The 16039-nt window shown below is 49.4% G+C and overlaps 6 protein-coding genes across 6 annotated transcripts; 2 read left to right on the top strand and 4 right to left on the bottom strand.

Moving 5' to 3' along the window:
• Window positions 1-34: 34 nt before the first annotated feature.
• On the bottom strand, window positions 35-2043 carry N7455_006989 (uncharacterized protein; the record flags this gene model as incomplete). Its single annotated transcript, XM_040953525.2, has 5 exons — window positions 35-507; window positions 568-806; window positions 869-1381; window positions 1457-1585; window positions 1649-2043. 5 exons carry the CDS (start codon window positions 2041-2043, stop codon window positions 35-37), a joined length of 1749 nt encoding a protein of 582 aa, XP_040815973.1.
• Window positions 2044-4029: 1986 nt separating this feature from the next.
• On the top strand, window positions 4030-6678 carry lysF (homoaconitase LysF). Its single transcript, XM_040953532.2, has 2 exons — window positions 4030-4102; window positions 4153-6678. Exons 1-2 carry the CDS (start codon window positions 4037-4039, stop codon window positions 6445-6447), a joined length of 2361 nt encoding a protein of 786 aa, XP_040816060.2. The 5' UTR covers window positions 4030-4036; the 3' UTR covers window positions 6448-6678.
• A 1527-nt stretch (window positions 6679-8205) lies between these two features.
• N7455_006987 (Zn(II)2Cys6 transcription factor) lies at window positions 8206-10523 on the top strand (the record flags this gene model as incomplete). Its single annotated transcript, XM_040953683.2, has 3 exons — window positions 8206-8426; window positions 8489-9554; window positions 9633-10523. 3 exons carry the CDS (start codon window positions 8206-8208, stop codon window positions 10521-10523), a joined length of 2178 nt encoding a protein of 725 aa, XP_040815948.2.
• A 1243-nt stretch (window positions 10524-11766) lies between these two features.
• Window positions 11767-13985, bottom strand: N7455_006986 (uncharacterized protein). Its single transcript, XM_040953673.2, has 4 exons — window positions 13361-13985; window positions 13036-13305; window positions 12308-12981; window positions 11767-12239 (listed from the first exon to the last, which is right to left on the bottom strand). The coding sequence occupies exons 1-4, from the start codon at window positions 13575-13577 to the stop codon at window positions 11775-11777; spliced, it is 1626 nt and encodes a 541-aa protein (XP_040815975.2). The 5' UTR covers window positions 13578-13985; the 3' UTR covers window positions 11767-11774.
• Window positions 13986-14744: 759 nt separating this feature from the next.
• On the bottom strand, window positions 14745-14993 carry N7455_006985 (Ty1/Copia family ribonuclease HI; the record flags this gene model as incomplete). The annotated part of the gene is made up of 1 exon (XM_065605477.1): window positions 14745-14993. The coding sequence occupies one exon, from the start codon at window positions 14991-14993 to the stop codon at window positions 14745-14747; it is 249 nt and encodes an 82-aa protein (XP_065461331.1).
• Window positions 14994-15311: 318 nt separating this feature from the next.
• Window positions 15312-16019, bottom strand: N7455_006984 (uncharacterized protein; the record flags this gene model as incomplete). Its single annotated transcript, XM_065605476.1, has 2 exons — window positions 15312-15509; window positions 15732-16019. The coding sequence occupies 2 exons, from the start codon at window positions 16017-16019 to the stop codon at window positions 15312-15314; spliced, it is 486 nt and encodes a 161-aa protein (XP_065461330.1).
• Between the last annotated feature and the right edge of the window lie 20 nt (window positions 16020-16039).

The raw sequence follows: 16039 nt of genomic DNA, 5'->3' as shown, positions 1-16039 counted from the left end.
TGTGGATATAACAAAACACTGCTTGTGGTTACATTCATGCCGAACTTCCCTCAGCAGAGTGCCGAGGCTGAGGCGCAGAATGCGATCGCTTATCGTTACCCCCTTTGATGCGCCCAATGCCGACCATTTGCAATATTTCTCGCCAGAAGCCAGTAGGTGGGCTAAGGAAGCTATCCTCGTACGCATCGATCAGGGGACGCTCCCAGACCAAGTCGGCTTCATTAGCCTTCACGAACTTGGTTTTCTTGATGATCTTCCAGATGAGGAAGAGAGGAGGGATGACGATCTGCATGGTGTAGTTCGACCAGAAGGTGGACAACGACCAAGGCTTGTATGAGGGGTAGCCGTAGACGATGGTCACGACGATCATCCAAACGAATGAAATGTAGGCGCAGTAGGGTTGGAAGTATCCGAAATAGGACAAGGTTCGGCGGTCAAACCCCTGCGCTTTGCAGGCGCGGTGGAAGAAGATGTACGTCAGGGTGATGACGATATAATTGATGAGACCTAGGTTATGTTGTCAGTATTGTAATGGGTCCGAGGGTAAATTCCATCATAGTTTCTTACCTCCAGCAGTAACTAGGTTAGCGAACCATGTGATGACGATGGACGAGCTACTGGAACATTGCAAAAAGGAAAGCATAGGGAAGATCATCACGATTCCGAAGCAATAGATCGGTACACCGTTGCGCGTGGTGTAAGTGAGAACCCTTGGGGCTCTTCCTTCGAGCGCCAAGCCGTACAGGGTACGGATAGCGCAGTAAGTGTAGGTATTTCCAGCAGAGAAAATCGAAGTTAGCAGCAGACTAAAAACAGCGTGGTCAGTCTTCTGTTCGCCAATCTTATGTTTTTTTTTCATGGCACTCACGCGTTGATGATCGAAGGGAAAATTGAAATGCCCAAGTTTCGCATGCCAATAACATATGGCGATGCCGAAGCAGAACCAGTAGAGCCGCCCGTCACAACTGCGACTAGTTGCGGATCATTAGCGGCACAAACGATACCCACGGCCAAGGCGCCGCCGATAAAGAAGAGACCGAATCGAATATAGACTGTCTTGAACGCATTCTTGATATAGACGCGGGGACGCTTTGCTTCAGCTGCAACCATGGAGATGTACTCAGGACCGACGACGGCAAAGCAAGCCGACCAAAGAGATCCCAGGAAACCTTCAAAGCGACCGAGAGCGCCGGTATCCAGATACTCCATGAAAGAGCCGGGATTGTTCCAGTGGCGGAAGCCATAAGCATCATGGGCCGGGTTTCCACCAACCATGGTGATGAAGGTGAAAAAGAACAAGGAGAAGATCAGAATGACCTTTCCACCGGACAGCCAGAACTCCGCTTCACCATAGGCTTTCACAGCCAAGACGTTAAGGGAGCTATGCAAGAAATCAGTATTTGGATAAACTCTCACGTGTACGTAAATGGCCGAAATGGGCGGAAGAGGTTCTCACCCATAGACCAGGATGACGCCAATGCAGACACCTGCAACTGGACCAGGTTCAGTAATCTTATCACTCCAGAAAGACAAGACAAGCGTGAAAGCTGAGATCTCAAAAGGAATCAAAAGGGCCTCATAGAAGCTAAAAAGGAGTGTTAGCAAGGATAACGGGGAGGATTTCGGCTAAACCGAAAAGAGAACGGACAAAAAGTTCCAGCCGACCATGAAACCAAGAGCATCGTCGACCCATTTTCCAGCCAAGCGAATGAAACCACCACTGACAGGGAAGGCAGTGGTCATTTCCGCGAGACAGTTATTCACCATGGCCAAAAACATGCATTGAACGGTAAAGGCAATAAATAAACTGCCAGGTCCACCATGGTAAAGACCCGTACCAATGCTCACGAACAGGGCCGTTCCAATAGAGCCACCAATGGCAATCAGCTGGATCTGACGGTTTCCAAGGTGACGTTGAAGGTTGTCGGCATTTTCAGCCATCACACCTTCTTGTACATCACGAGGGCCTCCCTCATGCTTAAGCCCGAGTGTTTCCGACACACTGCCGCTCGTGTCCTTGTCCTTATCACTTAGTATAGCCATTTTGTTTGCATTCCTGTCTGGGATGTTTAGTGACTGATACGGTGTGGGTAGGGCGCGATCGTAAGAAACTGAACGGGCTGATGTCGCTTATTCGTCTAGATGCCGGGGTATAGGTTCTGCAAATGTTGGGGTGGATCGGCGGATGATCCGGGGGTGGATCTGCTACAGAAAGGTGGGATGTCGGGCTATGTTGCAAGGGCCTGGGAATCGATCACGTTGTGGGCAATGATATTGTCGCTATGGATGTTGAGATGTTGGAAGGTGCAATGGCAAGGGCAACTGTCGGAGATTTTGAGTCTGCGGGGGGGTTGAGATTTCCGTAGTACGGAGTTTAGCGGAGAGACTTTGCAATTTTCGAAAGGAAGAGGATAGTTGGAGAAGTAAAAAGGAGTAATGCGGTCAGAATCATAAGATGTAAGATGCCAAAAACATCTATTAAAGAAAAGAAGACAAAAAAACGTGGGAGTAAAAAAAAGAACTTAAAAGGGTAGAGATTTGCCAGATTAGCGCAATAAGCCCCCATGTAGGCGCATGTAAGCCATTCAAGCCATAGAAAAGCCATCCCAAGGCCATTATGACGCAGTTCAGTTGGTCAGTTTTGGTCAGGTTTGGTCAATTTCGGTCAATTTTGGATAACTTCCAAGGTTGATTGGCTTGGAATACCTCCTGTCGCCCCCGCACGGGCTGTGACTTAACCCGCATCCGGACACGAGCCGGGGATCTTGTTTTGTATCTTGGGATTCTACTGGATCATACTACCTAAACGGTCCTAGACCGTCCACCGGTTGTGCCTCCTAACTTAGTTATTCCCTTCGGCTTAGGTTCGGTGAGTCCGAGGACTGGCTGCGCACGTTCCCCTCGGCCAAGATTGCATTTTACATTTCAACTGATTTTGCGAACCCTAAACTACAAATGTACAAAGTAACCCGTATGTTTATTCAACTCTTGGCAGCTTTGATCACATTGTCCTTATCTCGTGTTCTCGCTGGCTCTTCCCGGCTTCGAAACTTGGGGGACATGGGGCCGAATCCGATATGTTACGTAACCTGGGAGATAACCCTGGAACAGTCCTGATAAGTACCACATTAATCAGTTCACAGCCCTAGGTACGGAGTCCTCCGTCCACGGGTAGAGTATTCATATTGATTCTGCCTAAAAGGACACCCCGGAAAACGTAATATAGATCTAATCGGGCAAATTTGCATGTCACACTAACCGGAGACATGCATATGCCAAGAAAGAGTGTAATCACGTTTGATTGGTCAACCAATTCTACCATCTCTGTGAAATAACCAAGGTAATAATTCTACATCCCCAGGGCCATCTTCTTGGGGATATCATGCTAATAGTAGACCTTTTGTCGAGGCTTCAACAAACGTAGCCATTCTCGAAAGGTACTTCCAAGGTTGGCTCGGGAACTAGTCGGATTTATAGAACATACCGCACTTTTCCTCAAGTCAAACACCAATATATAACTAACTATATTTCCTATTACTTTAGCTACTGAGCACTATCTCCCCTTCTGCCTTTCCTCTCGTTTTTTCTTCTTTTGATCTTGAAACAAAGATACGTGTGCTTGCTGGTATTCTCCCCGACCGAGTAACTCTAGTATACATTGTGTGGCTAGATCTGCACATCTAGAGTAGAATTCACGACCATGATCAATGGGTTCAGGTCGTAGAGCAAGTCCCCGCTATCCTGGTCTACCACATAGGTAAAGCAGGGTGAATATGTATTCGCACAAAATCTCGAGTCACCGGTTTAAACCATCCAATTTATCCATTGCCCTACTCGTGTGATGTATGTTGTACGGTCTCTCCAGAAAAAGATGGAGATTAATTCTCATATCACGTGCTTTGGCATTTCCCGGGGTTGCTTTGAAATCCTCTCGTCACAAGAGGCCGACCTCCGGAACACGAGATCACGTGATACCGTTCCTGGTCAACTCCCGAGGTCGGCATCGAGGAAAAGTTTGCGTAAGAGTCACTCACCAATGTCTCCGTGTTCGATGTTGTTGAAGCGCGTGGCTAGGCCTCCGGCCGCCATGATGTGCAGACCGGTGAGTACACTTTCCTCTCATGATCACCCAATTGTATCTGACTCCCCCAGGTTCGGCCTCGGTGGACTCCGAGCTTCGGCATCCCAAGCAGGACAATTCATCATCCCTTGCGATCGGTCTCGAATTCCGTCTCTTCTCGCTCCCTGAGCACGACAGCTTCCGCTCGGGTCGAAGGCTTCCACTCACAGCACGAGAATGCCTCAATTCCTCTCTCTGAGACACCCTCCGAGAAGCGCACGCCGCAAACATTGACGGAGAAGATTGTACAACGTTATGCCGTTGGTCTCCCCGAAGGCAAGCTTGTTCGGAGCGGCGACTACATCAGTCTCGCCCCCGGGTATTGCATGACCCACGACAACTCGTGGCCCGTCGCCCTCAAGTTCATGTCTATGGGAGCCACGAAGGTCCATCGCCCAGAGCAGATCGTCATGACCCTCGACCACGACGTCCAAAACACCAGTGCCGCCAACCTTAAGAAATACGAGCAGATTGAGACTTTTGCTGGACAGCATGGTATCGATTTCTATCCTGCGGGCCGGGGTATTGGACACCAGGTTATGGTGGAAGAAGGATATGCGTGGCCGGGTACCATGGCGGTAGCCTCGGACAGCCACAGTAACCACTACGGTGGAGTTGGTTGCCTTGGAACCGCTGTCGTGCGCACCGACGCTGCTAGTATTTGGGCCACGTCCCGGACATGGTGGCAGATCCCCCCTGTTGCGCGGGTAACGTTCACCGGAACGCTACCAGTAGGCGTGACAGGTAAGGATGTGATTGTCGCATTGTGTGGTCTCTTCAACAGTGACGTGCTGAACCATGCAATTGAGTTCACCGGCTCCGAAGAGACTATGGAAAGTCTGCTTGTGGATAGCCGTCTGACAATTGCCAACATGACGACTGAGTGGGGCGCGCTCACGGGTCTGTTCCCCATTGACCGCACTCTGAAGCGCTGGCTGCGATACAAGGCCACTGAGGCTGCGATGTCTGACGACCGCACCACTCGGCAGCGTATCACACACGAAAGAATCGACGAGTTGTTCGCCAACCCCCTCACAGCTGACCCCGATGCTCAGTACGCCAAACAGCTTTACCTCAACCTCTCTACTCTCTCGCCTTACGTCTCAGGTCCTAATTCAGTGAAGATCGCGACACCACTCAATGAGCTCGTGCAACAGGACATCAAAGTCAACCGCGCATATATCGTCTCCTGCACCAACTCGCGTGCTTCCGACCTCGCGGCGGCCGCTAAGGTCTTCAAAGACGCCGCCAAGGCTAACCCCGACACAACTCCCAAGATTGCCGACGGCGTCAAACTCTATATCGCGGCTGCTTCCGTGCCCGAACAAGAGGCCGCCGAATCCACCGGCGACTGGCAGGCTCTCCTCGATGCTGGTGCGCAGCCGCTTCCCGCTGGATGCGGACCTTGCATTGGTCTCGGAACAGGTCTTCTGGAGCCCGGTGAGGTTGGCATCAGTGCCAGCAACCGTAACTTCAAGGGACGCATGGGCTCCAGAGACGCCCTGGCGTACCTGGCAAGTCCCGAAGTCGTGGCTGCTAGCGCTCTCACCGGTGTTATCTCTGGTCCCGGCGCCTACCAAGTTCCAGAGAACTGGTCTGGCGTGGAACACGGATTCGGCACCGGTCTCGAACCCACTACTGAGAATGAGCTCACCAACCTTCTCCAACAGATGGAATCTCTGATTGACCGGGTTGAGTCCGCCGGAGATGAGGCCAAACCCGCCACCGAGATTCTGCCCGGCTTCCCCGAACGCATCAGCGGCGAGATCGTCTTCCTCGATGCCGACAATCTCGACACTGATAACATCTACCCCGGTAAATTGACATACCAAGACAACGTCTCCAAGGATGATATGGCGGCCGCTTGCATGTCAAACTACGATCCCGAGTTCAAGGGCATCGCTAAGCCAAGTGACATCCTCGTCGCCGGCTTCAACTTCGGTTGCGGATCCTCGAGAGAACAGGCCGCGACGGCTATTCTGGCTAAGCAGATTCCCCTGGTCGTCGCTGGCAGTTTCGGCAACATTTTCTCCCGAAACAGTATCAACAACGCGCTCATGGGCCTTGAAGTCCCGAGACTTATTGAGCGTCTGCGTGCCAGCTTCGCTCAGCCATCCGCTGGTAATGCCAAGGGCCGCCAGCTGACTCGCCGTACAGGCTGGACTTTGACATGGGACGTGAAGCGTTCCGTTGTTGAGGTTAAGGAGGGTGAGACAGGAGAGAGCTGGACCGAGCAGGTTGGCGAGCTGCCTGCGAATGTACAGGAGATCATTGCGGAAGGTGGCCTAGAGGCGTGGGTCAAGGGTAAAGTTGCGCAGTCCGGGTGAGGACACATTCACCAGGTCAGGCGAATGGCGGTGGGAAACACCAGTTCAACGAACACATTGATGTGTTCGTGTTCCGGGTAACCACCGCCATACGTTTGGCTGTATGTTTTTGCATATCTACTTTTTGTACTATTTTTTTCATCATTATCAGGTACCATAGAGACCGGCTCCGGACTGTTCAACAAGGGCATGTCTTTAAAAAGAATAAGAATATACTAGAACACTTTCACCAGATATGATCTCTCTTTTCTTGGTTCTGAAAACAAATATTTAAAATCATCCAACAGCCAGAAGTACGACGGTGTTTACTGGGAACATGAGTACCCTACCATGTTTTCTCAGTCAGGCAACCCTTAACCCTTACTCTATCCCGAGTTCACTCGATCAATTTTCCTATCAAACAGCTCAAGGTTCTATATATCAAGATTTTAGACCACTTCAATTGTAGCCTTTTCTGGGTCGAATTGGAAACTCCAACACTATTTCGATACTCATACAAGGTGGAAAAGGAGAGCACAGATAGTGCTGGGCAGTTCCAAGCTCAGCATTGCCGCTGTCTCATTCCACGAGAATGCTCCGCATGCAAATGGCACCTGCTTTACTTTGGACCAGGTCGATGGTGAAAGAATCAGGGCGAGAATACCCGAAGGCACTAACTACTCACCGATTTAACCCCGCTTTCAAGGTACACATCAACCTGGAGATGCCATGTGCCCGTTTATTCCTTTCGTTCTAGGTAAAGCTCTGGGTTCGGACATATGTACCAATCCTGGAGGGGTGGGGAATCCTGGCGTCCAATGCTCATGATTTGTCTCCGCCCCCTCACGGGTTTCCCGAGCATGCTTTAGTGCAACTTTCCAAGGCGAATCAGGAAGCTTGGAATCCTTCCAAGAAATTCTGATCCGGGGGAAGTGGAGTCGCGGTATTGGCTCAACCTGGGGAATTTACGCTCTATCCTAGTAACGTGCAGATCTGGGGTGAGCCCATTCCAAGAAGCCACAGATTGAGAACTGCTCTCTAATATAATGGAAACGAACTACAGCGAAGCTTTGATAATCAACGCCATTGGGAGACTGTGCGTCTATCCTCCTTCCATATCCTCTGATCAGGCCAGAGTTATTCGAGGAAGTAAGGAAGAGAAGAAACATGCCACCAAGCACGTGAAACCTACCTGGATTGTCCAGGTGTCGATATACGATTATAGGAAGCTGTAAGCGAAGTCACGAGCTCCGCCTGCCTTTTACCCAAATAGGTTTAGTCTCCGTCTATCTCAAATCCCAAACAGACAGGTGGACACCCCTGGACAGACCTTGGGACTGACGGAGAAATCCCGGTGTTATATGTTATACCTCGAACTTGTTGCAGATGAATTATAAAAAGTGGGAATAGGAGGCCGAGGCCACATGGTATTCATTGGATAGATTGGATAGTTGTGAAATGACTAACTAGTGAGTTGAGTGGGCATCACCTATGAATGGCTAACATTTATGTATACGGAGTACACTGTACCGTTGACAAAAAGCCACCCCTTGGACAAGCCCAATCCCTGCATTGGTTGTTCCAAGGTTCTCACCTGCTGCATATCACATGGATGTTTAGATGTCTGAATGTTTTTGGTAAAACGGGGGCCGAGAAAACCCGCAGACTAGACCCTTTCTATCCCCCCCCCCACATATATCCTTTTACCTTCTGCATAATCTTTCTTCTTTTCAGGCACGTCGAACTTTTACCCCGCATCTGATTGTAACATTTTATATCATGTTTATCGCGTTCAAGGCTCAGGACGGCGAAGAGGGTTTACGGAACCCCAAGCATAAAAGGCGGAGTGAACGACTCAGCCGGCGCGGATCCACACCGCGAGCCTGCACTTCGTGTCGTCGTCGCAAAATTAAATGCGATGGCGAGAAGCCCTGTGAAGCTTGTCGATGGTACAAGAAGCCGGAGCTGTGTGGCTACACAGGACCCCGAGCCTCGCAAAGGTAAACCAGAAAATTGAATACATAAAACCCAGGAGGTTGGACGACAAAACTGATCAAATTAGCCAGTCAGAGAAATTGACAATACCCTCGCCCGACTACAAAAGCACACTTGAAAGGCTTTTTCCGGATACGGCCCCTGAGAACATCGCCCATTTTTCAAGGGACAAGTTGTTAGACTTGATGACCGCAGGCGGCGGGTCCCAATATTCTCAGCACCAAGACTCATCGATTGTGGCCGCGTCCCTCGACACTCATGACTCGGCACTGTCGGGAGAAATGCCTGGTCTGGAGTCACTACATACAATACCCGCAGAGCAACTTGATGAAATTCACTGCCCCAGTACCTCGGAATCAGTCGGACATATCTCAGACGACGTCAACGCCTTATCACTCTCGGCTCGGCACCCAACATCCTATCTAGGCGTTTCGTCTATTCAGGCCGCATTGAAGGTCATTGCCTGGCTTCATCCGGCAGTTAACTCATATTTCGCTCAATCTTTAAGTAAAGACCAAGGACCACAGCCAACCAACTCGTTGCCTCCGTCGCAAGCGACACCTCAACCTGACCCCCCACCCACGGAACATCAAATGCTAGATGCATACTTTATCAACTTCCAGCCATTTGCGCCACTCATAGACGAAGAAGCCTTTCGCACAACGTACCTACTTAACCGTCGGAAGGATGATCGATGGCTTGCACTACTCAACATAGTTCTGGCGTTGGGAAATATTACAGCCGCAGGCGCAGATAACCATACCCATCATGTGTATTTTGAGCGTTCAATGAATCACCTAAATCTACGTTCACTCGGGAATCCTAGCCTTGAAGTCGTTCAGGCTCTAGGACTCATGGGTGGCTGGTACTGTCACTATACCAGCCAGCCGAATCTCGCATACTCCCTTATGGGCGCATCACTGCGGATGGCGGTTACATTAGGCCTGCAACGGGAACCTTCGGATATTCATTCGATACTAGATGCCAAGAAGTCCGGAATCCAGGAATTCAAACGTCGCGTCTGGTGGTCACTTTGCTGTTTGGAGACCTGGGGCCACGAAACGCTCGGCCGGCCAAGTATGGATTACTTTGGCCCGAGCATCACAGTCAACTTGCCCAGTCGGCTTGACAAGGTGCACATCCCCTGACCCAATTTTCTTTTCCCCGGGGTGAATCATTCCAGGTTCTCTTCCTAAATTGACTCTTGACAGGAATCATATTTCGAGGTCCTCCCCTTGACGGAAAATGTCCAATTTGTGAAAATTGCGTTGAAGATTCAAGAATCATTAGCTGCGCTACCAACCCTGTCGCACAAGGAGATGTTCGATCTGGAATCACAGCTTGTTCGGTGGTGGCATGACCTGCCACCGGTCCTTAAGGATTACGAACCATGTCCCGAATCACTATATGCAGTGCGTACTGTGATGCGGTGGCGATTCTACAATCATCGCATGTTACTTTATCGCCCAACTCTACTCAACTACGCTATGCGACGAGTTCCCTTCGTGGCCATCCGAGTTGAAGAACGCACTGCTATCCAGAAATGCCAGGAAATCGCAGCGATTTGCATCCAAGACATCTCTTCAACAACCCGATTGAACGAAATGATCGGCTGGAACGCTGTTTGGATGTTATTCCAAGCTACTATGGTTCCACTGATTTGTCTGTCCGCTGGCGTCGCAGACCACGATTCCGCTGCTTCATTCGAAACGTGCAAGACGCAGGTTGAAACAGCCATGTTGACCCTTGGCCGCATGAAACCTTACGGACACACCGCGGGACGCTCCCTTGAGGTCATTTCCGGCATTCTGGAGTGTAATCTTCATGCTCCCAGGGCAGCGCCGCTTGATGCAAGTGGAGACGGTCTCGACCCCCAAAATTTCCTTCCTCCGAATGCTTTCAACACCGGCCAACAGGTGGCTCGTGATCGTGTTTCAGATTGGACTGCAACGTCCTTTGAGACACTTTCGTCTCAGTACATGTGGGAGTACTTGAGTTGGGACCACAGTAACCTCTGGCCTGAGATTTTTGACCTCAATGCTCAGAATGAAGATGCGTCAATGTCTTTCCTGAATTCATATACCCCTGCAGGAAATACGTGAGATTGTTGTCGAATTGCCTTTCATGTTTATAATTATGATACCAATCTGATCTGCATCGTAACACACATCTATATACCGAATACCGTACTCCGTATCTAGCTTTATCATAGTGATGAAATACGGACTAGAAAGATTGGCTCTTCGGTCACTCCGTACCCACTAGCTCATTTTTCCTGCATCATGCCATGATCTAGACTTCGTAGGCGGATCGGCAGGCCTATTGAATTTTTCAAGGGTAGAAAGGCTCACGTAATGAAAGGACATGTCTCAGATTAACCTCGTCCTATACGTGACTAGAGCCAATCAACATTTGACCCACATGAGAAAATATCTTCGTAGATCCCGTTCTCCCGTGTGCTCTGGACGATCGTCAGACGACCGTCGAGTGTTGATCAACTCATGTCGAACCGCTATTTTACGTGAATTCGTATGTAAAACTATTTATGGATGATTTTGATATCAACCCGCCGAAGAACAGCGACTAAAGACTTCCTTATTTGGATTTATATATCCAAGGCACCACCAATGTACATAATCGATCGTAATTGTGGGGAATGTTGGAAGTGGACTTTGACCTTCAATGTTGTTCAATTCAAGGAATTCTATATATACACTACTCCCATCGATAGCCCTTGACTCTGCACACTTGAAACCCCATACATCCTTTTCCCCCCTTTTCTTTTCTCTGTTCCCTTCGACTTCCCTACCTCCAACATGCGTTCCTCCATGTTTCTTGACCCGATTTTGGGTCACTTTTAACCCTCTCGTCACTATCATCGTCGACGGTACTGAAGCCACCACTCTCGAATACCCTTTCATCGCACAATCATCAGCAACAGCTGCTTCGGAAACTCCTTGATGTGCACCGGCACCGTCGTGGCTACACCGTTACCGAATGTGGGATCTAGTGTCTCTGACGCAGAGGTCAAGTCATAGATCAGGCGTTGATTGTTTAGGCGACGTGATATTTTGTATATAGGAGATGTAGGTAGATAGCTTGGTGTCACTTATTAACAATATTTTATATTTATTTTCGTTCTGTTACTTGATCGGAGTGAGAGAAACCATGGCAATATCAACAATTAGATTCATAAGAAAAAAGCCATCCACTCATCCAAAGTCTTTCATCCATATAGTCATCTCCTATTCTCAAATATGAGCAACACATTGGGCATTCCCATAACATGAATATGGTAGAATATTCGTTACAACTAAAAAACACTGGAAAAGACTGGGTTGAATATGAATAGCCTATGCACCCTTAACTTCGATCACTTGATTCGCAGTCTCAGAAACCAAGACCTCCCGTGATTCCGTACTCTTCTTGCGAGGGTTGGGCGCATCAAAGATCTCCGAGAGTTCTTCGAGGGTCCGATTGTTCGTTTCAACAGCGAAGAAGTAGATAAACACTCCTTGGACGATATTCCAGCCGGCCAAGATGATATAAGTGTGCCAGCCAATGACATCGATAGCATTTCCGACTCCAAACTGATTCACCAGCAAGGCAATATTGGTGAAGACAGAGTACATCGCCATACCCTTGGCACGAGTCTCGTATGAAAGACATTCGACGGCGTACATGGCTTGCAACGGGGTCCAGCCGAAGCTGAAACAAGCGCCGATCAAGAAAATAAACACAATAGAAGCAGTGGCTGCCCCTGTTTCCTCTGTCTTTGTGTACACTCCGGTTGTGGCTGCAAAGCAAGCAAAGCAGATCTGCATAATCGAACCGTTAGCGTAGAACATTGATAAAAAGAAACACCACGCGGGACGTATATACGTACACTGCAAGCAATAGACGCGCCGATCATCATAGGTCTGCGTCGGAATTTGGGGCCCAAATAACTTCCCAGATAGGCTAAGCCAGCAGAAAGAACTGTGTTTCCAAGATTGACATCCAGCACTCGAGTAGTATCAGTGATACCAGCTGTGGCTAAAAGCCCACCAATGTAGTAGGTCGTGACACCAGCCTGGGCCCACTGACTCATAAAAGATGCAATAGCCACACACATGAGACGCCATCTCGCAGCCTTTGTGTTAACGAGGCCCCTAAAGTCCCAAGCCTTCTTATCCGAACCTTCCAGGTTGATCGCCTCTTCGTATTCCCGGACCTGTAGATGAACATAGGCATTATCCCGGACACCCTCGCCGTGATATTTGGTGATAACATCCCAGGCTTCCTCGCGACGGCCATGGCTGTAGAGCCATCGAGGTGATTCGGGTATAAACCAAACACTCAACACCACAATGCTGGATGAAATCAACTGACACCAAATGGGGATGCGCCACGCGAGCGAACTCTCGAATCTCAGAGATCCACGACAAGCACCAGCAGCGGCGATAGCGCCGACGAAGTACTGGCAATTGTATAAACCGGTCAGAACGTCACGGTAGGCAGGATGGCTCATCTCGACAACGTAGGCGGGTGCGGCAGCGGAGGCCAAGGAATATCCCCACCCTGAGATATGTTAACAATGTCATCCAGACTGGGGTAAAGGTGTTAGACACGTACCAAGGAAGAATCGACTGGCGAGCAATTGATCCATGTGGTTGGCAGTACCGCCGATGATTGTACCCAGGATGACAGCACAGGATCCAGTAAACATACCGCACCGTCGACCCCAAGTATCTAAGAACACTCCGACAAACGGCAGCGCAGAGACACCTCCAATGGTGTACATTCCCTGAATCAAGGAGGCTTTAGAACCGACCAACCCAGAGCCGAAAGTTTCACGGAATTGCGGTATGGGGAGCAGAGCACCCATCAGGGAGCCATCAAATCCTGAACTAGTTAGTGGTGAAAATTCTTCATCAGGTATCAATTGTCTTTCTCATACCGTTTACGGCTGAGCAAAGGTATGCCACAGTCAAAAATAAATATAGCTTTCTCATCTGAACACTCCAGGGGTTCGGGGGGCTCGTCCGCCTGGCAATGTCGAGAGCCAGTGAGCCCTGAACAGTCTCAACCTTGACACCCTCCTTATGCTCCTGATGCATAGCGTCGGTGGCACCTTCCTTCTCGACTAATTGATCTGGATATGTATTATCTGTCATGATGAAAAGGTCGTGTTCTCCACGCCGGATGTGATCCGCGAAAATAATGACTCAATTCATTGGGGAAAAGATGGCCGTGGCATGATATTTATTGTCATGACGGGGAGTTACTTTTATCTCCCTTGTCAGCATATGAAGTGAGTGGTACGTGTGTGAATGTCTCGGATGTCCTTAGCTGAAACGGATTCTGGTCAAATTCCCTGCCCTCCGTTTGTCCAATCATGAAAGGCCTTTCGGCTCCTCGGTGGGGATATGAGTTCCCCCGAACGAGTGATCGAAGCCGATCGCTACCTAGAAAACCGGGGTAATTCGTCCTCTGCCGAAAATGGCTCGGCTTCCTCCGCCTACTCCTCGACGAAAAAGGTAATACTCCGCCTTTACTTCCCCGGATTGACGGGTATTTCGGCCCCAATTCTGCGGACGTCTCCGTGAAAACGACTTTTTTGCGGGTTTGCGGGTGTGCAGATGTGGAGTCCGAGTCAGTCAAATGCCATGTGATTTGAGTCTTTTACTATCTTGGCAATTTACTTGTAGAATATTAGGGACCAGGTGATGCACGCAAAAACAGAGATGCTTTCGGCCTGAGGTAGACGCCTTAAACAAGCATTGAATTTAACAAGCCCATGAACTGTTGTGGCAAAAGATGCAGGCTATTTTGCTACCTCGGTTCCTGTTTAGGGCATAATGGGCTCATTCTACTAAGTCAAAATCAGAGCAGTCACCTGTCGAGACATTCGTTCTGTGCCAGACTTGCCAGGCGAAATCAGAGGCCATTTTTCTCTCACAGTACACTTGAGTAGTTAACCTCACAATTCTTCCTACTGGTGAAATACTCCTACAAGATTCCTCTATGTTCAAATTGTATCCATCTTGTTGTAGTTCAAAGATATGGATTGAGTTGTTATTTCAGAGGGATACATGAGCCTATATATACAACAATTAGCCAAGTTGATTTCCAATCAACTTGGTCGTCTGTATTGACACTTCGGAGCTAATTCCGACGGTGCGGCTTGGTTCCTGATCTGCACCAGCCTCATATCACAACATTCCCCCTCAGGATCGCTTTGCTGGCAAGGCGATACTGGATTAACGCTGTGCAGGCAAGCCTCGGTAAAACCACTCAAAAAACCTTCGTGGGAAAATAAAGTGGAAAGAGCGCCTGCGCTGTCACATTTGTTGCCTCCGAGTCTCCAAGGCTTCGATTCCTAGAAGACTACAGAACTTGGTAAAAGCCGTAGGTCCCAACGGCTTGGTGAGACCGTCAGCGGCCTGTTCCGCAGTAGGAACATATTGAAGACCAATCTCGCCAGCATTCAGCACTGCTCGCTGATAATGGAATTTCACATTGAAATGTTTGGTCCGTTTGTGGAACTCGGGATTGCGCGAGAGGGCAATAGCGGACTGGTTGTCAGCCATGATGTTGGTGACCGGGGACCGATACAGTTGCGTCTCGGCCAGAAAGGTGCGGAGCCATTACAAATGCAGAATGGCATTGTATTGCCCGATGTATTCGGCATAAGTTGTAGACGTGGCTACTTCCCCCTGTCTCTTAGACGACCAGGAAACCGGCGCACCCGCAAGTTAGAATACGTACCCGGACGTCGAGTAGGCTCCATCAGTGACGACAGAGCCGCCAAAGTCGGCATCCGTATATCCAATCAATTGTCCGCTGCGGTATGTGATGCGATGGTATTATATGGCTTTGACATAGCGAAGCAATCGCTGCAGGGCGACCTAGTGGTGCGATTGCGGCTGAGACGTGAAGCGACTCAACGTGCCCAGCGCAAACGCGATGTCCGGTCGCGTTCCAACCATCAGATACATCAACGAACCGATGGCGGTTACAAATCGTGCTTTGGCTTCCTCGTCTGGAGGTGCTTCGTCCGGATAATAATTCAAAACTTGCTTAGGATTCATCGGGGTAGTCTTTGCCTAACAGGTTTCCATGCCAAAGTCAGACAGAATCTTTTGGATGTACTGGTGTTGGTGAATAGAAACACCTCCGTCGGTATGATAGTCGAATTGGATTCCGAGGAATGAACGCGGAGTTCCAAGGTCGTTCAATTGAAACTCCTTCTCCAATACTTATTGCACTTGTTTGATTTCGTGCGAATTGGCTGCCGTAATAAGAAAGTTATCGATATAGACACAGACCACGCAATCGGATTTGTAGAACACGCAGTTGTCCGATTCTGCCATGGTGAAGCCATGGGCGGCCAGCACGCGGTGGACGTATTGGTACCAAATCCGCGGGGCCTGTTTGAGTCTATACAAAGAGCGGCGAAGCCGGTATACGTAGCCTGGCTCTTCGAATCCTTCGGGCAACTCCATGTAGATGGAAGAGTCCACGTCACCGTGTAAGAACGCCGTAACGGCGTCGAATTGGTGAAGCTTCCATCCGCGTAATGCGGCGCTGGCAATGATACAGCGGACCGAGTCCATTCGTGACACAGCAGCAAACG

The sequence above is a fragment of the Penicillium solitum genome, assembly GCF_028829755.1.
Source record: "Penicillium solitum strain IBT 25940 chromosome Unknown utg000004l_segment0_segment0, whole genome shotgun sequence".
Classification (NCBI taxonomy): domain Eukaryota; kingdom Fungi; phylum Ascomycota; class Eurotiomycetes; order Eurotiales; family Aspergillaceae; genus Penicillium; species Penicillium solitum.
This window is presented reverse-complemented; position numbering and strand designations above follow the sequence as displayed.

What these genes read in the sequence shown, in the direction of transcription:
- lysF (XM_040953532.2), top strand. Translation starts at nt 4,037, where the DNA reads ATGTCTCCGTGTTCGATGTTGTTGAAGCGCGTGGCTAGGCCTCCGGCC. An exon ending in CCGCCATGATGTGCAGACCG is followed by an intron (nt 4,103 to 4,152) that starts GTGAGTACACTT and finishes TGACTCCCCCAG; the next exon opens with GTTCGGCCTCGGTGGACTCC.
- N7455_006986 (XM_040953673.2), bottom strand. Translation starts at nt 13,577, where the DNA reads ATGACAGATAATACATATCCAGATCAATTAGTCGAGAAGGAAGGTGCC. An exon ending in CCTTTGCTCAGCCGTAAACG is followed by an intron (nt 13,306 to 13,360) that starts GTATGAGAAAGA and finishes TAACTAGTTCAG; the next exon opens with GATTTGATGGCTCCCTGATG. An exon ending in GCGCGTCTATTGCTTGCAGT is followed by an intron (nt 12,240 to 12,307) that starts GTACGTATATAC and finishes TCGATTATGCAG; the next exon opens with ATCTGCTTTGCTTGCTTTGC.